Raw genomic sequence first — 25,387 nt, 5'->3', positions numbered from 1 at the left:
AGGCAAGGGATAAGGGGGATGAAAGGAGATGGGATCTGGTGGGGGTAATTTACTACCTGAGCTGAGATAAAGAGAGGAAAACAAATCTACAGAGCAAGCCTATAAAACTACTGCAGGCCGGCCTCCTTCGCGCAGGATGAGAGAGAGCGAGCCTGTTGTGAACTACTTAACGCTGTATATGGACTTGCACGGTTAAAAATAAAGGTGTTATGCCATATAAGAAACACTTTTTAGTATCTGTGTGTGATAAAATTGTTTAAAAGCTGTAATGCTTAAGTTTTATGTTTGTAATTAATATATTTTTTCTAAAAAAAAAATAAATAAATAAAATAAAATTAGAAAAAAAACTTGTATCACCAAAATGGCAGCTTTATTATACAGTAAACATTTCCCCAATACTTTTGACAATTTCTTTTTTCCCACATTTGTAAATTTTAAACATGATAAATCATTATCAGCTTCTAAAAGCCTTAAATCCTATTCTTAAATCAATTTCTGGCATTCTGAGCTATGTTATGGTGGTTTACATGACGTATTATTAGAAAGCTAAACTCCTGCCCCCCTCACTCTCACTCTCTTTCCCCCCACACAAAGGCCTCTGCTCCCTCAGGCCCCACTCTATGTGTGTGTGCATGTTTGTGTAAACTAACCCACAGGACCTCGGTCACCGCCATATTGCTGACGTTCAAGAACTGGGCTTACAGTGGCTCGAACTGCATATACACACGCACAAATACACACGCACACATACACACACACATAAACACACACAAACACACAGCAACAATGCGCACTTGGGTTTCATAAAAGCTAAGAGGAAATCCTGTGCCACTTTCTCATGCTAATTCAGTCACTGTTTACAGCTATTAGAGTGCAGTTCAGCGCCTCATTTCGCTCTCCATTATGGTGTCCACTGGGTCAGCTGGTTAGAACAAACTGAACAGCCTCCCTCCTCACGCACCCACTTGCAGTACAAAAAAAAAAAAGGCTTCTTTAAGGGGCAACACACACACACACACACACAGGTAGCTAGTGGAACTTCCTAAGCTTGTTAATTCAGACAAGGGGCTCAAATAGAAGGCTGAGCACAGAGGGGGAGAGGCCGGAGAAAAACGGAGGAGTATTTAAACCACGGCTTTGTGTGCGAAATCCGAACTGTCCAGCTTCGCGCATTGTTCTTCGCAAGCCTGATGTGTGGTGAGCAGTGGGGGTCTTGCATTCAGAGCAGCCTGCCAATTGTGCGCTTTAATTTGGGCTAAAGTTTTGCATTAAAATTGTGCAGAGTTGCACCATGCAAGGCTTTCACACAGGCTGCTAACCCTGCCACCCACCGACACATACGCCCACACCTGTTTTTGTACCGTGTCAGGACGTGGGGTCATACATCTGTCTTACATATGCCTGAACCTAAACCATACCCTAAACTTAACCCCAGCATTCAGAACAAAAATGAAAAATGTTATCCAGTTTTAAAAAATAAAACCTGGAGCTTTTTGTCACATACTAAAGTCTAAAATACTATTTTGCTGCTCCTGTTAATGTAACCCTGCAGTTTTGGTTTTGTCCTGAAAATATACAAAAATAAACACACACACACACACACACACACACACACACAGAGACACACACTCAGATCCCTCCTCCTCTCTCCCAACAGAAGCCCATCCCCCATCGCCATTCCCCGGGCAAGCCAAGCATATCAAGTGTGCCTACAGTACTCACAGGCTAATGAACAATGCACAAAAACAAAAGCGAGAGCGAGGCCTCCATTATCTGATCTTCCGCTGGAACACAAAACGGGCCTTCTCCGGGCCCTGGAGGAAGTGCCAGCCAGCCTGCAGGTGTGAGCTGCCTAAAAGAAAAGCCTTTGAATAAATAGATTCTTTGACTGTCAGGGATTAGAGTCATGGCACCAGTGGCAACACACATCTTTCCTTTTTTTTCTATTTCTTCTTCTTTTTTTTTTTGAAAAATTTTTTCTCACGAGCCCGCAGGACTGCTCTCCGCAAGGGGCTCCTTCGTGGTCATTGAAACGGCTTAAGTTTTAATTAAGTTGGAGTTGTCAGAAGAAAGCTTTTTTGGCACAGATTCAGGGTCATTAATTACGGCTATCTTTGTTTCTTTCTAAAAGGGAGGGCCTCCCCAGACATTGCGAGGTTACTGCTATGGCCTGCCTCCCTGCGGCCCACGGACTGCAGCCCAGCAAATAAAGCTTTCAAAAGGGACTCTACTACTCCTGATGTGAGTCCTCACATCAGCTACACTTAACATTACAGCCCCACACTTCTACCCTTAACTCCAAGTGCCACTGCCTGGAGGATCCAGAGTCGTTGCGTTGTATTGGTTTGGAAGATGCAATTAAAGAAACTGCATATAAATATATAATAACTGCTCGACTGTCTGTTGCTATTAAATGTTATTATATATAACTACAATATTTCACCAAGCACAGTCGAACCCTCTGCTCACCACATACCATTTACGCTCGTCTCTCTCTCTCTCTCTCTCTCTCTCTCTCTCTCTCTCCCTGTTCTCAGAACCAGATGTCTGGACAACCTCTGAATCATTAATTGATTTTCAATACTTATACAGTTAGTGCAATTGCACATGGAACATTCCAGCCTGGCTCTATTAAGATGGGTTTCTGAGAAAAATAACAATATGATTCTTTCTCTCCGCATGACGACCAAACTGATTACGATTAATAACTATCGCTGATAAACAACCATTTGCTCCAGGGCGAGCTGGCTGGCTATTGTGAGAGGTACACTCATGTCCTCAAGTTGCCTTATTTGAGCTTGTGCTCGATTTTACTCTGCTCCTGCAGCCTCCATTACTGGCTAATATGGAGTAGATTTGCATTGCATGTGAATGGGGCTGACCACAGTTGCTAAATTATTCTGGATCACAGTTATTGCTGAGTATCCATTTTCATGGTCCTAATAAAACACAATACAAGGGAACTTGTCAAATGGTTTAAGTACTAGACAGAAACAAACTGTCTACAATATTTGAAAACATTAATATATTCTCAATCAGCAAATTCTTGGTTGTTTGTTCAAGGCCTATATTGAAATGCAGTATTTTTCTTCTCCTTTTTATAGACCCCTTTGGCACCCACCCCGAGGTGTTCTGAACCTCAAGCCCAGAGATTTCTGATTTATGAGGTTTAAACTTACCAATTCAGTCATTCCAGACTCGGGGAACAGTTATACACAGCCTGCAAAAATCAAAATGTTTGTGGCATCGTCTAACGTATTCTACACCCCCTCCCGACACCACCTCCAATCTCCAGCACACTCCCCTAAATGTCAGGAAACTGCTGGCAAGGAAGAGGAGCCCCATTTATAAAAGAATTCAGCCTCTCTGCACCCAAACCTTGTCGAGGAGGTGCATTAGAGAGCCAGAAAACAAAAAGGGAAAACAAAAGCCAGCAGATAAATCTTTCAAAGCTTCTGTCAAGCACTTGGGGAATAAGCGGAACTCTGAAATCCCTCCAAGTGTTGTTGTTGTGGGTGGCAAAAAGGCCCATCAACGACAATATGGGGAGCACTCGTGTCTTTGATGGATAATTGTTCCGGATTAGCATTTGGCAAACAAGCAAGTGTGGCAACCCCATGGGGACCAATCATTTTAGCTAACGCCTCGTCTCTGGGCACCCCCCAGCATGCCAGCGTGCCATGCCCTGCCCGTGCCACAGGCGTCGGGGGTCCCAGGGAGGGTGGTCCGAGGGGGCGTGCCCCTCTCCCCCCCTACGCTCTCAGGGCCTAATCAGGCATCCGTTTGACGGCTCTGAGGGAAACGCCGCATAGTGCCAGCCTGCCAAAACAATGCAAATCAAGGCACGGGGGACCCCTCTTCACCTGTCAAATCCAAGCCCCAATTCCCAGGGTGCATGTTTTTTTCCCTCCCCCTCTGCAACGTGACAAGGGGACTTATTTATTTATGCCGACTTCAATGATTACAAAACAGCTCCTCTCACCCTCACGTCTGCCTGTCTGCTGACGGCAGTAGGAGTTTGGTTGTAGCGCCCGCAGTGACAAAACCAGACTCATTAGCCACACTCACAGAACGAGGTGAGGCGGCTGTTAGTTCGAATCTCGCCGCTAATTCCGCCCTGTTCTGGCTCGCTCTCGCAGAGAAAGAGAAGGGGAAATGAAGGAAAAGAGAGAATCATTTCATCCCTAACCAAATACAAATTAGGGCGTTCTGCACAAACATGCCTTTTTCCTGTCATTAACCATAAAAAAGAGCCAACTAATGAACACATACCTAAAATAAGCTGTGGCATAATTGCCCTGGAACCACATACCGCCGCAACTATTCCTTAATAACATGGTGTGGTGAAATGAAAACTGTATCTGTATCTATATGCATCAGCATTTTTTTTCTGTCGCTCTCTCCCCCCTCCAAAGATGCCTTGTTCGAGCGCTTTCTGAACGACAGCAGTTTCCGGTGTTACTCTGCGGCCCCCGCGAGTCAGGAGAGAAAAAAGAGACAAGCAACAAAAGCTTGTTTTGTTCCTCAAAGCATTTTAAACACATACCAGCTTCACTTGGAGGCCAGCCAGGTATACAATTCCATCAATACTGACACCCCGCAAACACATGTTACCAGTAACTGCCTGCAGAAATAAATGAAATGCTATATCATGGGTGCTGTGGAAGTTGGCAACCTGACCAAAATTCTTCCGCGAGAGGTATGCCCCCTGCATTCCATTTCAGGCTCTTTCACAAGGCCACTGTCTTCTCTGCTGAAAGTGCACAATGGGCCTGGAAAACCATCTTCTTTCTGCCCCTGCTCTCTCCTGCCTCTACAAATCCGGAGGAATGCATCAAAGAGCTCCAAATTGCCTCCACTATTTATTTATTTTTTTCCCCCCTTCTCAAAATCCGTCCGGGACGTCACATGTAATTGTGGCTAGGGGTATTCGGCCAAGGCAGAGCTGCGCTGGTTAGCTGCTTAGGTCATGTAACAATAATAATCATCCTTACAAATGGAGGCCAAAACGAGTAAGCGAATTAGCACAATGAGTCTTTCTGTGCTGTGCTCTTTCCCCCAGAGGTGGCTAATAGGCAGAGGAGCCGTGGAGGAGAGGCTGGACACACCCATGGGTCTCTCCGGACGAAACTAGTCCATAACTACCGCAAACATCCATGTACTGTATAGCCTGTTATTTCCCATAACCACTCTCATATAAGTGGCCCAGGTCTGGAGTTGCGTAGGCTTTTATGTGTGAGGGCAATACAGAACAGAGTGTTAGGAACTTGAGACAGAACTTTGGACTGATGGTCCAATCCCTGGGAATTTTTTTTAACAGTGTTAAGTTTAGATTTGTTGTAGAAAAACAAGTAAGTGGCCGTATTAAAACATTTAATTTAATTTACTGACTGGCCATATTTTCATAACTCAACAAAGTTATTTTCTTAATTCACAAAAAAACTGGTACTTGTTTACCAATACAACCCTTGTTGACAGTCCCACATCAGAGTAGTAAAGAAATAGGCTGTGATTTTAACCCAATCACTGACCTAGCTTACAGCCATGAGAACTTAACAGTTCATTCACATGTGGGCTGGCTGGGAATGACCCAAATAGACCTCCTCTGGGAGTACATCTTTCTGAGTTTTTATTTGCTGGTCCTGAAAATACATGCCCCTCACCCGCATCTGCATGACACTTTTGTACATGAGCTCATGCCCAGTGTACATACGTGTGCATGCGTATGTATGACCACCAGGAGACCCGACTGTGAGAAATGTCTTTTAACGATTTTAAAATGCTGATTGATCTGCGGTGCAATATTTCATTGATCTCTGCTAGCAATGATTCTCACTCACTCAGTCCTAAAGTAAATACAGCTCTGTGCTTTGGGAACAAACCATCCGGCAACTTCACACATACCTCACCCACTGTAATAGAACATGGACGGAGACGGAGGGAGAAATATTTTCACAGGGAGCTAATGTTGTTGATCTGGTATGTATCATTAGGTCTGAGATAGTGGCTATGAGGCAAGGGCACTGCCAGTGCATTAGAAATGTGATATCAGAGTGACAACTATACATATTGCCTTGCAATATATTAAAACGCAAGTGTAAAAAAAAAAAACTATAACTAAACTATGAGTGCAATGGATTTTTATTTTTTATCATCTGATCACCCAGAAAACATTTATGACTAGACAAGGCACTCACAAAACACAACAAAAGAGACTGGTTTGAGGTTAATTTGCACATAGCATCTCAGCAATATCAGTACCACAAAGGCTAATATTGCAATAATGACAAACAAACCATATATTGTCCAGCTTTATTGCAGTCTCTGTGCCTGAGACTAAGCCATTATTGCTGCGGTCACACTGGCCCTCTCTGTGTGGAGACTAAGAGATTGGCATGCAGTGGCATTCTCTGGTCACATGCCTGTCCCAATGGCCCACTGACTGAGAGAAGACAGTCTGCTGCACACACTCAGGTCAGAAGGTCTGCGCTGGACTGTCATGACCTTCAAGCAAATGCAGGAACTAGATCAGAAAAATGAACGACAAACAAAGGGACTTGCACGCAATCTTTTTTCACTGATGGTTTCTCAAGGTGTTAGCGAAATGCATACATATTTTAAAGCAGGATTATGTGTTATCTATGCATTATGTACATTTGTAAAATGCGAACGCGGTCCCGTATTCTAAAAATCAAATTTGCAGCGAATAATGTAATGGAATCCCCCTTGTTGTTGACTTTCCGCAAAGACGAAACTCTAGCCTTTCCAAGAGGAAAAACCAGGCTTAAACGTGTAAGCAGAAGCGCCGGGGAATTACATCTGCATATCACCTCTCGCCTCAATAGTTGATATGGAAGATTAAGAAGTAGTGCTTAATCTTCACTCTGCTAATCCTTCCCACCGCAAAGACAGACACGAGTGCTCGTCCGCTCTTCAAATTGCCTTAAAAGAAAGCAAACTCCCAATGAAAATGGAGGTGTATTTATATTATGGTGATTTAAAATCTGTCGCCTGGACACTTATTTCCCATTAAATCCACTGACCTCACCATTACCCTTAAAAGCTTTGCTTGTCTTCGGCAGGAAGTGAAGAAGTCCAGAGGCTCCAGCGCCTCTGCACTTCAGCCTCTTCTTTCCATGATTTAATTTATCCATTTTTTTTCACAAGTTCAGCTAGATCAGCACAGACTTGACTTCCTCATCTAGCCCTTGAATCGCTCAGAAAGGGCCAGTTATTTGGCCAGCTTGGCTCTTTCATATGGCTAGGATAACTCCCTATTCATGGCAGGAACAGAAACAAGGACGTTTCACAATAGTTGTTTGACCATAGCTGTACGCTCAGCGTCTATAAACTCAAAACTGCATGGCAACGTGAACAAGGTGCGATTCAGACCAACTCTTAGCGGAGTTTATTCAAACTGCTGATAGTCCTTCACGCCTGACAAATAACAAAAAAAAATGTGTTTTCAATATGAAACATTGAGGCCATAGAGCCACAAGCTGTTCATCCAAGGTGGGGATTGGATTGGAATTAATTCCAGCAAGCAATCAAGAGCAGCAATGCCTTTGAATCTGAAGGTGGCAATTCTTATCTTACTGAAAGAAACAAGAAACAGTGCATACAGTCCACTGCTTTATAAAAACAGTTCTTTCAGTGTGTTTTTAAAATACCCCCCGCCCCCACCTTTCACAAAGAAGCATGGCCGCCCTCCTAGCCCACATCTCTCCATCACGACTAGAAGCCGCTGGAAAGATGAGGCAATCCTCCACCGCACACATATGATAAGGTTGCGAGGCAAGCCTTGGCCCCGGCCTGGTGCTTCTCCTTATTCATGCTTTTAAACAGTGAAGCCTTTCATGTCCCATCTGCCTTTTCCCCTCTGACAACAGCGTGGAGGTGGGTCCGTGATTTGCATCCTATTAGAGAGGGAAAGGATAGTGGAAGCGTGATGGAGGGGGAACGCGTTTAAAGAGCCGTTTCTCCTCCTTTACTCCTCTCGGTCCTCAATGAAAGCACCTCTTAGGCAGAGCTTTGCATATTCCCTATGAGAAGCTACAGGAGACGCTTTTAACCTTTGCTTTCTCAAGAGGGCCCAGGCAAATAGCAACAAAGCACACAGACCGAGGTAGACACACACACACATTAACACACACACACATGCATGCTCACTCACAGCTAAGTATATGCACAGGTAGAAAGAGGCAGCTATTTTGGGGCATTTTAAGAACATTTAAATATGAAAACACACAGACCAGCACTGCTTAAAAAAATCTGGAGACCTTGCTTTATTCTGATGTTTTAATTAGGGGTGGCTTGATACCAGTGTTTCTGATGTCTGATACTGAACTTATATCAATATATATCTTAAATAAGAGTAAAAAGTCTTGCAGTTGCATGTAGGCTTGAGTACATTAGACTGATACAGATACTAATTTTAATTTACCTGCTACTTCTTTTCATTTAGATAAGACAAATGTACACCTCCTTAGCGTAAAGAAAAGATATAGGCTGAAAGATTTAACTGCTAAAAGCTCAATTTCCCCCAATTTTTACAAGCAGTGCACACCCACACCCAACTTCAAACACCCCTAAACATATCAACTCATGCTGAAGTTTCAGATCTGTTTTCGGAGTGTGACAAGGTAAGCTGATATGACCAATACTGCTAAAGCTTCAAACCACAGTTTATGCAGTCATGGTCCATAAAAGGAAAGACACATTGTTTTTCGTTGAAAAGGTTTAGCCATAGTCGGCATACCAGGGTCCACTCAACATACCGCTGGCCACTCTAAAGATTACTGAAATGTTTTCCTTTGTTCCTCACCAACAAATGGTAGAAACAAGTCAGTCCTGCACCCTCGCCTCAAATTCCTTGCTATGCAATATCGCCCGGACTCATGGAAGCACTGTATAACCAACCCTTCTATTTAACAGACAGACATGTTCTTCTCAGAAATCATAGCTTTGCAAAACACTCTTTGTACTACTGTCAGAAAATTGCTGGAATTTTAATTAACGCTAAATTCTTACTAAGTACTCTTACAGGACAGATCACTTAATGAGATTTTTTGCAGCAGTACCTGCAATAGGTCTAAAGAAACACAGCCAACAATCAAGTACCTAGAGCATGAATTAAAAAATAGTGCCATCCTTGGTAAACACTAACGCTCTAGTGCTAAACTAGGCTGTAACACTTTGCGCCAAACCAGAACATTGATCACCTACTAGATTCCACTTGTAAACATGCCAAACTTCAAATTCCACTGATTTCATTAAGAAACTGAAATTTCACTGATTTCATTTAGAAAATGAAATTTTATAGATTTCATTTAAAAACTGAAATTTCACTGATTTCATTAAGAAACAGATTTTTTTCTGGTTTCATTATGTTATGGATACAACCACCTTAAACACACCACCTGCAGTCAGGCAATTCTAATGTATGCTACAGTTTCTGCACCAACACCCAGGCAAAACAGAAGAGGAAAACAATGCAGATTCAGAAAAAAAGAATTTTCATTCTGACACTAATGCACTGTATTAATGTTGGCTTTAAAAATGTTGGCCATCTGGCCGCCACAGAATGCTTTTAAGCAATTCCAACACTTATGAAAAAATGTTAATTCAACGGGTTAATTTAACTAAATGTGCTGAAAACTCATGAGCGTAATCCCAAACAAGTGAGTGGGACTTCTATCAGGTCTATTTCAAAGCATTAAGGATTACTAGTAGCAGTCTAATCCTGCTGAACCTAAGGGAGGTAAATCGTATTGTGTTGGAAATCCTGGCTGGGGAAGAACAGGAGGTTAAATGAGTTCTTTGCTCTGTAATCGAATATCACACACCACTCATCTATTCAGTGAGCACCTAATGTTTAAAATCAATTACCTGAGGAATGCTTTCTAGCTTTCGTTTACGCTAATGTGTGCAAAAAACGCCACCGAAGAATGCTGTTCTACTTCGACTATACTGTTGTGGGCCATGGCGTTATTAGACGATATCAATATTGATCCGTATCCTAATCATTTTCACACACTTTTGGTTCCACATAGTAATTTAATGCCTTCATCATCTTTTGAAGAATTATTCCACAAATAGGTGTGTGTGCTCATTAGATATGTATGCTCAAGTGAAAAAAAAATGTGACAGAAAAGGGGTGACCATATGCTGAAAAAAAGTCAAAACTGAACTGAGAAGAAGAGCTCTGGGGAATTGGTAATGTCGAGGCATACATTTATCGTCCAATAATGCTTTCCAGGCAGACTTGCTCTATCTGTGTGTCTAGAGAGTTAAAACAAAGCCAATTACCTCCAGTCTGCTTTTTTTAACAAGAGTATCATATTATTGCAATTCAACTCCTTCCAGGGCTGGCCTTATCAGAGCTTGATGAGTCATCCTTTGTTAAGCCGGGCCCAAATCCCATGAGAAATGAACCGGGTGGAAGGGGGATGGAGAAAAAACAGAAAGAAAAAAGAAGAAAAAAATGACAAACTTCTGCCACTCTTTGTTCACACCAGTGTGACGCTCCCTTTCGGTTCTGTGGAAGTCTATGTACCCCTCCTTCGTCTACCCCTGCTCCCATACCTGTCAGCCTCAATAGCCTTCACAGTGGCTGCACACAGACAAATGGGCTGACCTGGCCGGCCTAGCTGACCCCGGGCCAGCAGGAAGATCACATCTGGTTATTAATATCAGAGCATCCTCAAATAGGGTTTTCCCCCTTCAACTCCCCTCCACACTGCCCCGACCGGAAACACCCTGAGAGAGGAGGGAGAACGTGGGCTTCAATTAAGCACTGAGCAGCTAGTGTTGTCAATCAGCACCCGCCAGACCAGAGCCCATGGCCCCTCCGTGGAGCGTGGAGATGACCATCTGCTTTCGGGTGCAGGCAGGAGAAGGGGGGAGGGGGTCATATGGGGGGTTTAGGTAGGATGGGAGAAATTCCTATTAATATCTATGAGGATTACTAACAGCGGTAGGGGCAGGCTGAAGCCCTGGCTTTGTGTTTGCAGCCACACTTGTCTGTCTTTATGCTTTAATTATGCCCTCCCCCCATGCACAGCCCTCCCCTGACAGGTTCCCATTGTAATCCCCCATGCAGGTGAAAGACGAGAGCATTTGAATAATCTGGCCGCTCCACCGGGCAGAGGCAGGCAGAGGGAGGGCAGACATGCAGTTTATGCATGCAAGCAGCAAGCAAAACATACCGGTGAGGTTTGTAAGGTGGACTTTAGGACTGCATGAGTGATTCATAAGTGATATATAAGACTGATCATACAGATACAGTGATCAATATTCTTTTTTTAAAGAAACACTACCTTGTATCTAAACAAAGAGTTGAATCTAGACTTAATACTAACATGAGAATCGTTTTCAATTATAATTTATTTTAAATATATAGGCTTTAATGAACCTATGTTTGCGAATTAATTAGCATCATTTATGAGGAAATTTACAAGACTAGCTGGAGCTTCTCTATTATGCCTAGTATACAGACAAGTTGCATTTAATTGGTGTTATTAGCAATTGTTTAAAGCTACTACACTAAGCTACTTTTCTACCTAAAGACTTTCTGCCACTTATCAAAATCTAGATCTTATCTAATGTGTTGGGTCTATAATTTACTTTGAATCAATACCTGACAATGTGTTGTGTATAATTCCAATGCAAACATAATTCATAAGCCATACATCTGTGTGCCTTCATGCTACACTAATCAGAGGATCAGTACCACACTAAAATAGAGGAACAAGGAACACTGCTTGAGGACAACATTCAGAGAACACCTCAACTCTTACACAAATCCCAATTATATCTTTTCTTACCATTTTCCTCTCATTTTGCTTTCAGAACTACTCCAGTTTTTGCAGTGCCTCTTTTTCTTCAAAGATAGCACATAAAAAATAGATCTTAAGCAAGAGCACACTGACCAAAAATATCAATTGGCTATTGACAGGCTGTCACAAGAAGATGTAGTTATCAAAATGCTGCCTTTTTAAAGCACCAGAGGTCCTCTTCTGCTCAGAGCAGGTCTATAGGTGTGAGCAGCGGGACGGTGATGATATAGGGAGGGTTCTGAAGTAGGGCCCTCCGCCCACTATGGACTATGCACTATGACTTTTTATGCAAATACACTCAACTCAATCTCCTGTCCATTCGGCAATCACACCGGGTGAAATGACAGTCCAATAATTAGAGCTGCATATATATGGGGCATTTGATTTTCAAATGAGAGGGGTGTGGGGCTGACCTTCAGTAATGACTGCACAGACTTAATAACGTGCCTATCAACTGGCAGCCATCTTGATTTTGGGATATATATTAATATATACTGCCCTGCTGGGTGAAAAAATCAGCGGGAAAAAGAAAAAAATGGCAAAAATGGGAGGGGCGAAAAAGGGGTTTCTTTTGATGAATCTGAAATTCCACTCTCTTTCTCTCTTTCCCTCCCTCCCTAGCTCCCTCTCTTTCTCTCTCTCTCTCTCTCCTTCCCTCCCTACCCCTCCCTCCTGCACTCGCTCTCTCTCCTCTTTTAATTTCCCCTCTCATTTCCCTGCCCCGACCAATGGTGTTGCCATCCGTATCATGGATAATGAGATGGGCTATCTGCCGCTCCCCCGGGGACGAGCTGTGGAGAGCTAGTGGCCCCAACGAAGCTGCCCCACTCCATCTCCCAGCCTGCCTGCACCAGAAAGATGAGCATTATACGTGCCTGGGCCCCTGTGGCTTTAAATCGGGTGAGAGAAAGAGAAAGAGAGAGAGAAAGAAAGAAAGAGAGAGAGACAGCTAAAAACAGTGGGACAGAAAACAAAGAGACAAAAAAATCCAGAGAGATACAGTATATTGTGGAGGAGAAAGAGAGAGAGAGAGAGAGAGAGAGAGAGAGAGATGCACACAAGAAGGAGGAGATAATGGAGAGTTGGAGGGTGGTGGAGGAGGAGGTGGGAGAAAGAGGGAGATAAAGAGATATAGAGTGAAACAGAAAAAAATAGAAATATGGAAATAATATGGTGGGCTCCAGACAGACAGAGCATTCTGCTTGACTGATGACTGACGCCCTGGGACGGGGGGCTGGGTGCTATAATTAAGCAGTTCATGGCTTCTGACTAGCAGGCGGGGGATATGTACACTGGACATCCCTAAGGGCAGGCAATATGGCAAATATATATGTGTATATATATATATATATATATATATATATATATATATATATATATATATATATATATATATATATATATATATATATATATACATATATATATTTTTTTACATATGTCCAGGAACATCCTCTAATAATTATTTATGCACACAGAAGAATAAAAAATATAGAAATATTTGATTATGCAGTTAATATACACTGGTTGTTGGCATTGTTATGGTCTCAGCGTAATTGGTCTAAATCTGTCTTTGATGATACAGTGTATGCAGTACTAATGATACAGGATACATAGAAAAGTGTACTGTGATGTCATTTATCAACATAACTATAATACATTGACATAATGCCCACCTTTAGGTATTCCTGTACTAAACATACACTCCCACTACTCTCAAAAAAGACAGAGAGATTAAGAGAGAAAGAGAATGAAAGAGATAAAGCATGAGGGAGTAGAAGGGGACCAGCTGATGAACAGGTGCAGTTTGGTATTTGACTTTCTCCGCTCGGGCTTCTCTGACACACTGACCATGAACATTCTTGGCTTTAAATGACCCAAATGCCCAGTGCAAATCCTTTCTTTGGAGCAACACACATTTCCTGCTATTTCCTAACCGAGCGTTACTCTGCCTTTGAATGGTCTTGACAGATTTACACCGTCCCACATCTGCCTTTATTTGAGTGTTTATTATTAATAATTATATTACGACTATATATCACTATTATAAGCTAAATCCAAACACTAACTGAGGCCAATTTTGAGTATGCAACATTATCTCTATTTTTAATAGATGAGTTACTTTGTTTTAGAAAAAAAATCCTCGCTCTACAGCAGCGTTAGCCTATGAGAACCACTTGCAGAAAAAAATAAATGCTTGTACTGCTAATGCAATTTGCTTTTTTTTCCCTTTAAGGAATCCTACGATGCGAATTCCCCTCAGAAAAATTCTGATGGTACAAAGCAGTAATAAAATACTGAATATGCGTTTTGTTTGTATCTTCAATCATTTCTCAGCCATAAAGATATTCCGTATTCCAGGCCCATATGGAAAGGTCATCAACACTTTGTTCTTTTGTGTGCCCGGCCAAACTACCCAATCCCATGGGTCTTTCACCTTTAAACATAAAAGGAGAGGTGTTTTCTGGTCAAATAAAGAAATCTCTCTTTTCTTTCTTTTTCCCCCTTCAAACTTTACTACCATATGTCTATGAGTGAAATAGTCTGATCCCTGCCAAACGCATTAAAACCCTGCATCTGTAAAACAGATTTCCCCTCCCAGCGTAAAAAGGTAGGGGCAGGAAGAGATGAGGCGGGCAGGAGTGCAGGACGAACCCTTCGCCCTGTCCTTGTCAAAATGGACGCTGCTTTCCCTCCATCAGAAGTGCCATTTAATGGCCGTTCTGCCACACGCTGTCAGATAAAGAGAGCTGGTGATATGCTCAACCATTATTTGGGCTCATTCACATTCATATCTTTGCGTTAGGCTGCTCCCTTGATCAGCCCTGCCAAAATAAGGCTTTGATGAAGTTGCTTTATTGTTTCCCATGGGATTAAACTACTTACTTTCAAATGTCAAAGAAAGAGTGGCCTTTGTCATGCTTGCTGTTGGATTTACCGACACATGAACCCAAAAAGAATGGCACCATTTTAATCCCTGCTATCCCCCCAACAGCCACCTGCTAGTTTCATTCTGCAGGATGGGTTAAAAAAGGCATTACTGACCATGCCTGCTTTCACCATGCAGGCTAAGACCGCCATTGTTTTTACCACACAATAATAAATTACGTTTAAGTACATGAATTACAAGAAAAAGCTAAGCATTATACTGGATCTCCATTTGATTGGGGTCCTTTCATCTGAGGCCTGGCGGCTGATCTGGACAACATCTGGATAAATTTAATGCCAATCGAAAAAAGAGAAAGCCTAAACAAGCAGTGACCCACTCACACACGTGAGTGCACAAACAAACTTTCATCCATACAAACTGCACCCACAGCCATGTCTCTGCATGCAGCAACAACCACAGGCTATTGAGATCACGGCTAAGCTAGGCCTTTCTCACCTCCTAATCTTCAGTCTACTTGTCTTCCAACATGATCTCAAATGCTCTTTGTTGCCATGGAATCCTTTTTTGTTTGCTTAGAGAATTAGCTGAGCTCTCTCGAGAAAAAAAAGAAAGAAAAAAAAGTTTTAAACTGCTAAGGATTTCAAAACATTCCCATGGACAGGGTCTTTAATGCCAGGCCTCAAAATTCCACATGCGATTCTTTTCGGGCCTTCATTTGGCTCACGCTGACTTCACTCGTTGGAGGATTTGCTCTTTGTTGTTAAGTTACTAATGCCACATCACTAACATTGTGTGGATGCATGAATAACGTTATAAGTAACTCACACCCCCAAATTATTTTCTTTCTTTTCTTATTCTTTTGCTTTTTTTTTCGTTTAAAAAGGGAGAAAACAGTTAAATGAATATTCTTGGAAGGCCCCTTTGCTCATTTCATTTAATTTCTTTTTTTTTATTATTTCTTTCTTTTTTGTTCTAGCCTGCTAAAAGGGCCCTCTGAGAGGTTACTACCTTCATTCTGAGTCAGGGTAATAAAATCGTATTTCATTATTACGATTACAGACCTGCCAATTCCGCATGCAGTCTAGCCATTGTCAGTTGCTAAATTAACTTTTCTAAATATACAGCCAGGGCCGGCTTACACGCACACTTTGCCAAAAGTGACTGAGGCTGGTCAATAGATCCTCATTAAGTTAATATAGTTTATCCAGAGAAGTCCACTAATGAGTCTGGGATGTGATGCAGGTCTATGATTTCAGGATGTCAGTATTATTGTTTCAGGCAATCACACCAAGCCAGTAAGTCAACACCCGAAAGCACTTAAGCGCAGGATGAGACTACAGTGGCCAAGGCCTAGCCGGACCACCCCCACCCTCCCCACCACTGGGCTGTGGGCTGTGTGTATCGGCTATCTTTCCCCAAGCCTGAAAGAGAGCAGCCAGATATGAACCCACAAATCACCAGGAGAATATTCAGACGTCCTAATGATTCTCATAAAGCCTTTCAAAACGCTGCAGAATCCGCAGGGCATGCTGAGAATAATCACAACTATGTCACCTATTTACAATCGTGTGCAGCCTTCTACAGAGGGACTTTTTACACCTTAAGACACACACCTGGCCGCACCTACGCACCCGCAATTAGTCACCTGCTTACATGGTGTTTACAAGCTCCTGAGAGTAGCCCTTACTTGCAGGTGACAAAGCAGATTTTCGGTGAGGTAAGGCATTCTGAAAACAAGCGAATACCAAATATCAGCCCACCTCGCTGCCCGAGTATTGATATTTCTGACAAGAAATTCAATTAAGTTTGATTTTCGAAAGGCATCATTTAAATAGGCTGACTGGCACGTCCCTGCCTGCAGCGTCTTTACAGGAAAGAGAGAGGAGAGAGTGGGAAAGGGTGACCGTGGAGGGCCAAATCAAATTTACAGCTTGGCTAATGACATTTGACATCATAAAAAACAAAGGTGCTGGAAAACAAATAGCCTGTATTTACCTGCCGTCGACCACAGGCACTGAATCAGCTCTCTGTCTCAGGCCACTGCACTGGCCATTGTCCATTTACCTTGGGTACATTATGGGGCAGGATAATGGAGAAGGATAATGTACATACTCTGCTTTACACGTTACAACAAACCAGCCTACAAACCTTCACGTACTGCATGTGGGCTGGGTGCATAAGGGGTATCCACATCCACACACAGTAACCCACACCGACACACAAACAGATTATTACACACATATGCACAGCACACACGTAGGCATGCACACACGCTCACACGCATACACACAGAGATTAGTGAGGTATCAGATGAATAAAACAGAGGGTGAAAAGGCCCTGACCTTGTAGAGCTTGAGCGCTGCCTCATGCCTCTGGTTGGTGGTGTGCAGCCGCAGCTTCTCCACACTGTTGCTGTAGTAGTCACAGGCATTGCACTTCAGGTGTACCGGGTTGCCGATGGCGATGCACTTGAGGCGCCACTGGTTGGCTTTGCCCCCCTCCTTGATGTGGGCCACCAGCTGGTACTTCTGCATGTGCTTGTCGGTCTTGCAGTGAAGCTGGAAGTTGGCCTTGAGCTGTGTGTTGTAGTTGCACAGCTTGCACTGGTAGACGTCCCCCATCACGGCCCTCCACTCATCCTCCGGGAGCAGGCGCTCGGCCGCAATGTGGGCGCTCAGGGCCTCCAGGCTGTCCGAGGTGAATTTGTTGCACACCGCACACTGGAAGAGCTTCAGCAGCGGGTCGCTGATGCAAGGCGACAGCTCCCCAGCAGAGAGGACAGACAGGTCATCACCCATTAGCTGACCACTCGCGAGACGCAGCTCTGCCTGTAGCTCATTATTTACTGCAGGGGGGAGAGAGATAGATACAGAAGAAGAGAGAGAGAGAGATAGAGAGAGAAGGTAAAGGTGGTAGTAGTAGAGAGGTAGGCAGAGGTAGGGAGAAAAGAAAATTGATTTATTAAATAAAAAAATTTAAACACAGGAATGAGTGTAGGCCACTCGCACAAAAGGATTTGATAAAATAAAGCCTCGGTAAGGAGTATGGCTAATATAAAGCCTTAACTATAAAAAGCTGTAATAGGATTGAATCAGGATCAATTACAATCATCCCTTTCAACTTCTAAACTCCCTCATCAGATAGCTTTAATTACTCCTACCGGGCATGTCATTCCTGAGTTTGTACTGTTTTTTTCCCTCTTCTAAAGACATGAAAGTTGATCAATACAAAAGAGCCTCTGCCACAGTGTGAGCCCTGAACAAAAAGCAGATTGTCTTACATACACGTAATTGTAATTTATTCCTTTAATCGCTTCAAGTTTTTACAAATGGGATGGATCAGTTATCCACAGTTTGGACCAAAAAAAAAAAACAATAAAACAAACTGCAAAGTCAATAATTATACCAATTTGTGACGTGGTACAACTTGTTTGCTGTCTCCCTTACAAATAAATATACATGTGTGGATGCTCTCAAAGAATTAATCAAATTCACAAAATAGCCAACAATAGGTTTGGACAGGTTATTATACAGGTGTCAGCTTCTACTATAAATGTTAAGGAACAAATAACTAGAGGGACATTTGTTTTCAGCACTGAGAAAGCAAAGGCTGAATAAGCTCTGACCTGCAGCTTGCAAGTGGGGATAAAAGACTGGGAAAGCTGCTGCCAGGTCATTGTGAAAGTTCCAGAGGGAATCTGCTCCATACAGTCAGTGTTTAGATAAGATTTTTCAGGGTGGGGATGAGGGGTTGGGAAGGATTAAGCTGACTTAAGAAAATTAAGAATGAGAGATTAAGAATAATTCCCATGTGGCAGCTCATAATCATTTTTTTAATCAAGAGCCAGGTCGAGAGAAGGATACATTAATTGGAAAAGTGATGAAGGCAGGCAGAGAGAGAGAGAGAGGGAAAGGGAGGGGAAGGACAGGGAGAACAGAGAGAAAGAGACAGACAAAGAGGAATAAACACAAATACAAAAAAAAAAAAAAAACACTACACACCAAGCCCAGGAGCCAGAGCAGCAGCACTGGGATCCATCTGGAATGGGTTGATCATCAGCTGCGGGTCTGAATGGTTCTCCAGTTTCATGCCTGTCAGGCCAATGTTCTGGGCCAGGTAGTATTGGTAAAGCTCTGCCTCAGCCGGCGCCAGGCCCAGGTGCAGGTTGTGCTGGATTTGCTTCATATTCTGCTGCAGGAGCATCATGTTGTGCATGTGCTTCTCGCTGGTCATGTGGATGCGCAGGTTGCGTGCCACATTGGTCTCGTAGTCGCACACCTCGCAGCGCCATGTGGGCTTCTGCTTGGGCTTGGAGGGCGAGGGTGTGCCACAGCCAGCCACGCTGGCTCCAGAGACAGGTGGCGCATGGTTGTAGACGGGCTCCGGGCCCCCATTCTGAAGGTTCTGCACGTTGTTGAGGTGCTTGTCTGACTGCATGTGGATGCTGAGGTTGCCCTTGGTGGTGGTAGAGTAGTTGCACACCTCACAGCGGAAAGGCTTGTAGCCGCACGTGTAGCTCTCACCCCGTGCCAGGCGCGGGTGGGCTTGTCCCGACCGACAGTAGGCGCACGAGCCACCTGACTCGGGGTGCTTCTCCTTCATGTGGGCGTCCAGGGTCTGCTGGTACTTGTAGTGCCAGTTGCACTTGGGGCACTTAAGCGTCTTGCAGGAATTGCGCGAGTGCATCATGGTCATGTGTCCACCCAGGGAGCGCGAGGACCCCAAGACAGTGTCACACTTGGGGCACTCAATGCCGCTGCCCGGGGAACCTTCCGCAGGACCAGGCGTTCCGGGTGTTCCAGGCGTGGCGACATGCTGGTGCAGAGGGCCAGGACTCTCGTCGTCTCGTCGCATCAGGTCAAGGGGGTGAGAGGGCGGCGAGCCATCTCTGCCACCATTGGAGTCACTGTAGTCTTTGCTGCCACCACTGCAGTTGGCAGAGTCACTACTGACAGAGTCCCTGCCGGCGGCGGCTTGTTTAGCCTTCTCTAGGTCATCGGAAACAGTCATGGAGGAAGAGGAGTTACCCCTTTCTGTAAATTTTAGCACGCTGGACGATAAAGGAGAAATGCTTTGGTTTAAGAGAGGGAAATCTTTGCTACTGGTACTGTCCGTCAATTCGCCGACGCCGTCTTCGTCAAGCTCGTTTAAGTACATGTCTTCGTCGTCTTCAGCGTCAATTGCGTCTCCGGGCTCACTTTTGATGGGGAACTCCCCATTTGAATGCAAAGTGCTAGCGTCCTTCTGTCGCTCACAGTTGCTCTCCTGGTCCCTGGCTCTGGGCGACGACCGCTGGAGGGAAGCGGAGCTGACGGGAGACTTAAGCGCCGAGGCGCCACCAAGGTTCATCTCGGCCTTTGGCATCTGGGTACTCCTGGGCGACTGGCCTGCGGAGGAGGAAGCCGAGCTGGCGCTTCCCTTCAAGAAGGCGAAACCGGCCTGCAAGGAGTCGCCATTCTCTGCATGGAAGGCATTCCACAAGCTGCGAATGCCTGGATCAGGGCCCATGAAGTTTGCAGTAGAAAAGTGGGGTAACACGGAATTGGATTTTTTTGGTTCCAGAAAGCTTATAAGAGGTTCTTTGTCTTTGCCAATGCCCTGTATGATGGCAGAGACATACTTATTACTAAGGAGCTTCTGCTCCTCCTCGTTGAGGGTCATCCGATGATCATGCACAGCATGGGTTACAAATGACCTACTATAACCAAATGACAGCTTGCACAAGAAACACATCAGAATGGGTTTCCTCTTCCCATCGCTTATGCAACCATCAAATTTGGACAAGTCCACATTGTTAGGAACATCTTTGGACACACAGGAGTTTTTGGCTGCGCCATCAATGGTAAGATAGTCTTTTTCACTCTTGTGTCGGAGATCGTAGACACGGAAACTGTGCAACACAGGACCAACTCCTGCTAATGCTGAGGTATTTGGGAAAGCCTGATCGGCCGTAAATGTTTTCCCGAGGGATGAAGCAATGTGAAATGTATTGATCACCTGTGGGTAAAAGGACATAGGGGCAGTGGCAGATTGCTCAGTCTTGTCCCCTGCAGCAGTTTGGGAGTTTGGAAACAGTGCTGGGGAAAAGAGGCTTTTGACGCCTGACTGGGCGTTCTGGCCACTTTCTTTGGAGTCCTCAAGAATGAAAGCTGAGCCATCAGGCTGGTAAACTATCTCTCCTGTCAGGTTCTCCACATCGCTGTCCTCAAGGTCACTGACCTCACTCTCGTTCTCGTCCTTCAGAAGGGGAAGGCGGGCGTTTGGGCAGTGGTGCTCCATGTATTTTTGTAAACTTGAGAAAGAAGTGGCACATTCGTTGCAAGGGATCTCTTTAGTGGAGGCGCCCGGGGTAGCAGCTGCATTCTCTGCACTCAGTCCCGATGCAATCTTTCGCCGGCTCTCGTCCGTCCTCAGGTTGTCATCCGCAGGGCTGTTTTCCTTGTCAGGCTCCATCCCAGGGACTTTCTCTGGCACCTCATTATCAAGATGTGGCGTTTCACGTAGCTTTGATATCTTCTGCCCATTTTCCTGCCTTGAGAGAGAAGGGGAGTCACAGGTTTCCATGGCAATCGCTACATGGGGATCTCATTTCATCCAGCCTGTCAGGGACCTGCACAAAAAACAAAAACAAAAGAAAAAAAAAACAATAAGAAAACAGTTAAGAATATATATATTATATATATATACATTAGATGCATCACACCATCGCTTCTACAAAGAAATTATGTGTGTATAAGGTCATAAGAAACACTCTGTCATAACTAGATATGACTTACAATGGCTAAAAACAGTAGCATCGAAATTAACTAAAATTATAAAACATATACAGTACAAAAACACCTTTCACTACTTCTAACCCTAATTTACTAAAATAAAAAAACAAAAATATTTTACCTAAAGCTATAAAATGGAAATAAAGTTTAAGTAGATGTTGCACTCACAATAAGATCTGAGTAAAAAACAGCAATAAACAAAATCTTGAAGTTAATTTTACTATATCACAGAAGCAAATCTCTTCACCACCCCAGAACGAGCACAAAAAGTGGTCTGCAGGGGGACGGACAAGCAAATTCAAATCATCACCACTTTGACTGAGGCGAGCGGTATATCTTTGGTTCCTGTGTTACCCAGTAAATCAGCTTACTCCAAATCTTCCCTCTGAAAGATCCCCCAGCAGGTATCTAACAAGCCCTGATTAAGCGCCCATCCGAATTCCAGCCCACGCTCTGGCCTGACGGGCAACCCAAACTCAAATTAATATTTAGCACACCCAGTCCAATCACCCTTGGGAGAGCATCCAGTGATTTCTCTCTCTTTTTTTCAATTTTCTTTCCTTGGCTGCTCAAAAAATAAATAAATAAATAAATAAATAAATGAAAATAAATAAATAAATAAATAAAAATGCTAGCACATAAAGAACACCATTTGAAATACCATTGCGATGTTATCAATCCTGGAAGGCTGCCCATCTTTCAACCGTCACCGCTTCAATCAGGCCCTCTCCAGGCTTTCACAAATCATACGTGCGGCTCACTGATGAAAATCCTTCAATCATTTTCCCCTCCCTCTCTCTCTCTCTCTCTCTCTCCCTCTCTTTCTCTCTTCCTCTGCAGGGCTGGAATCACAGACAATTCATTCCCCGAGAGCTAGAGCCCCGACCCAGTGCCCTGGACATTTCTCTCGTACAGAGGTGGACCCAGAGCTGGGGAGCATGTATCTTAGCAAGCTCAGGCCTGGATGAAGCAGCCTGGACAGAACGAAGGTGAGGAGTCAGTCAGTCAGTCAGTCAGTCAGTCTGAGACTGAACTGCTGCAGGTCTCCAGCAAAGCAATGGCAGGGTGTTAAAAAAAAAGAAAGAAAGAGAAACTAGTGGTGAAAGGCAATATAGGCTGTGCTGCAACTGCTTTGCTTTCAATTAAAATGAAATCCCTGTCAGCCTGTGCCGGCATTATTTTCAAATTATTCTAAGGGAGAGGAAACAACCTGGTAATGGGACGTGGTAATGGCACACACCAAAATAATGATGTTTTTTTTGGTGTGAGATGTGAACAAATAAGCGCAAAAATTATCTAAAAAGAAACAACAATAACAACACCACTCTCTACACCAGATATTTATGTGTGTGTGTGTGTGTGTGTGTTTGTAAGAGAGAGAGTTTTTATTTGTGCGTGTGTGTGTTTCTCTGTGGAGTTCCTCTTTGCTTCTCTACAAAGCAATTTGGGGATTAATTTAAAACAACCCCTGGCTAAACAGGGCTGGTGGGGAGGTCCTATGGATATTAATCACAGAGAATGAAATAAAATGTTTTTGTTTTTTTTCCTTCACTCTAATCAAGTCTAATCTCAGCAGCTAAAGCAAGCTATTGGAGGAACGGCAGAGATTAGGAAAAAAAAAGAATTGCAGTCATTTGTTCTTCATATCACAGATAAACTGTCAGATTAGTGGAGTAAAAAGAGGGATCATGAAAAAGAGGAGAAAATGAAATTTTATTATAAACAAAGAAGGTTGGGTGTGATTTTCAGATTTGCAAAATCCGCTGTGAAAATGAAGACTTGAGATGGATCTTAAACGCCTCAAGTCTTCGGCTGTGCAATTAGCGCAAGATTAGCACCTATTAGCATTAGCTTTCCACACCCAAAAACAGGCAGGGGAGACAGGGGAGGTGGGCCAGCGTTTATGCAATCCTGGAGGAATGTGTATGTGAACAGCACGTTTGGCAGCGAGGCGAGGGCTAGATTACAGCGTTCTGTGTGATAATTTCTGCATCTCCCCTGGAAGATCATAAGGCACCATCACAGAGCCAGCAGCTGTGTCTTCAGGGCCTGTGGGCGCGGGGCGTGAGTGTGAACTATACACAACATTCCTGTTATGTTCAGAGCTAGTTTTGCATGTCATAAAAAATAACCTTCACGAGCGAGAAGTCCTCACACAGCCCTCATTATGTGTATAAACACCAGTTGTGATTTATATCCACTGTAGTGTGATGAAGACCTGTGTGTTTATCTACGGCAAAATAAAATTATAACCACGTGTAACTAAATATTAGGGAGGGAGTATTTTAAAATTATCTCTTGATACTACTTAAAGACATTTCAATTATACAAAATATTTAGCATGACACGTGAACACTGACAAAATGCATCAGTACTGACTTTTAAAAAGATTTTTAGAAAGTGCAAAGTTCTTGCACAAGGATATTTTGTACAGTGATTTTTGTACAGGGTTTTGCTATGTTTTGCTGTTACGTTCTATAAGCACTGATAACATCAACAAAATGTTGAGAAAATGTACACTGTATATCATGATACAAAATGACAAAATGTTGTCACATTGCCCAGCCCTACCACACAATCCAATTCCCTGTTCTCTTTTTCTTTTTATCCCCTATTCAGGTGTTAGCATGCTCATTTGAAGCACTATAAAAAAAACTATAGTGACAAAAAAGTGATTTTGCTGTTGTTACTTCGCTGGGCTTTATGTATTTTTTTTCTTTTACATCCCTTGACGTAAGCTTGGACATAAAACACACACTTTGCAATAAATTATGTATTTCTTGACTCTTAAAGTGTAGCGATGCCTCCACGGGATATGCCTGGCTTTTTGGGAACGCATCGGAATCATTACACAGTTATGAATTATAAAGTAACGCACAAAGAGCTAAACAGCTCAGAGCTATCCTGGGTTTGATATGAGGCAGTCGCTCAGCGATGCTGAAAGCACCTCCAGCTTTCATATTGATATTCCGCTTTGGAGGAGAGATTCACAATCAGCACCAAACTTGTCGAGTGAAGTGTGCCCATCCATTTCTTATGTTCAGAGGGGCGGAGAGGGAGCGGGAACGCCGCACTAACGCAGGCTTATCAGTGTTATCTAGACATCCTCTGAATCTCAACATGTCTGCCTAACCCATAACAATCGCTGTTGTTCATTACAACTCATCTCTGCTCTAAAGCAAACACCAAGCCAAACAAAGCAGCTGCATAGTTTCAACTCAGCTCAAGTTTGGCAGGATTATACTTGTGTTTGGTCAGCAAACAAAAACTAGTATGGCGGGGTATATACTTTCTTTTTAAACAGGTCCCAGGTTCTTTTTAGATTGTAGGGGATTTTTTTGGCTTACACCTTTTGAACCGAGTGTAACAACAGCAGCGGTTCTATAAAAAACACTATGGTTCCTCCAACATGAGGTAACTTAACTGTGAAACAGTTTTCCTGGCTTTCTCCTACTTTCTCTCTTCTTTTCAATCTACAAAGAGAAGGCCGTACAAAAAAGAAGAAAAAAAAACTTGCCCTTATAAGAGAAAAAGGCTCTCTCTATCCTTCTCCCTCTCTCTCTCAAAACAACAAGGACATGTCTCTCGCCCGCAAAGAAACAGTTTCCCATTCCCCTAAGAACAAAGAAAATGGCAACCAGTGTTTCTACCTCTGTTTTTTAATTAAGACTGTCCTGGCCCCCTCTCTCTCTCTCTCTCTCTCTTTCTCTCTCCACGGTCCGTGGAGACACGGCCTGTGAAGTGATTAAAAAGAATGTGATCTGATCAAGAGAGAGGAATAATGGGGGAAGGAATGCTAGGTTGGTCCGAGTGCTAAGTTCTTGGGAAAAGAGGGCTGAGAGGCTTCTTTTGCCTATTGTTTTTCACCCGACCCCCCCCTCCACCCA

The 25,387-nt window shown here is 43.5% G+C and overlaps 1 protein-coding gene across 3 annotated transcripts in view; it reads right to left on the bottom strand.

Annotated features, from left to right (window-relative positions):
* zfhx4 (zinc finger homeobox 4) overlaps positions 1–25,387 on the bottom strand; it is an 86,356-nt gene that overhangs the window by 43,383 nt on the left and 17,586 nt on the right. For all 3 annotated transcript variants that reach the window (XM_049486424.1, XM_049486423.1, XM_049486429.1), the window contains exons 2-3: positions 18,729–21,337; positions 17,070–17,572 (exon numbers count right to left, since the gene is read on the bottom strand). In XM_049486424.1, the coding sequence (XP_049342381.1) occupies positions 17,070–17,572; positions 18,729–21,291 (3,066 nt within the window). In that variant the 5' untranslated portion in view covers positions 21,292–21,337. The remainder of the gene's footprint in view (positions 1–17,069; positions 17,573–18,728; positions 21,338–25,387) is intronic.

This window comes from Astyanax mexicanus, chromosome 1, assembly GCF_023375975.1.
Source record: "Astyanax mexicanus isolate ESR-SI-001 chromosome 1, AstMex3_surface, whole genome shotgun sequence".
Taxonomy (NCBI): Eukaryota; Metazoa; Chordata; class Actinopteri; order Characiformes; family Acestrorhamphidae; genus Astyanax; species Astyanax mexicanus.
This window is presented reverse-complemented; position numbering and strand designations above follow the sequence as displayed.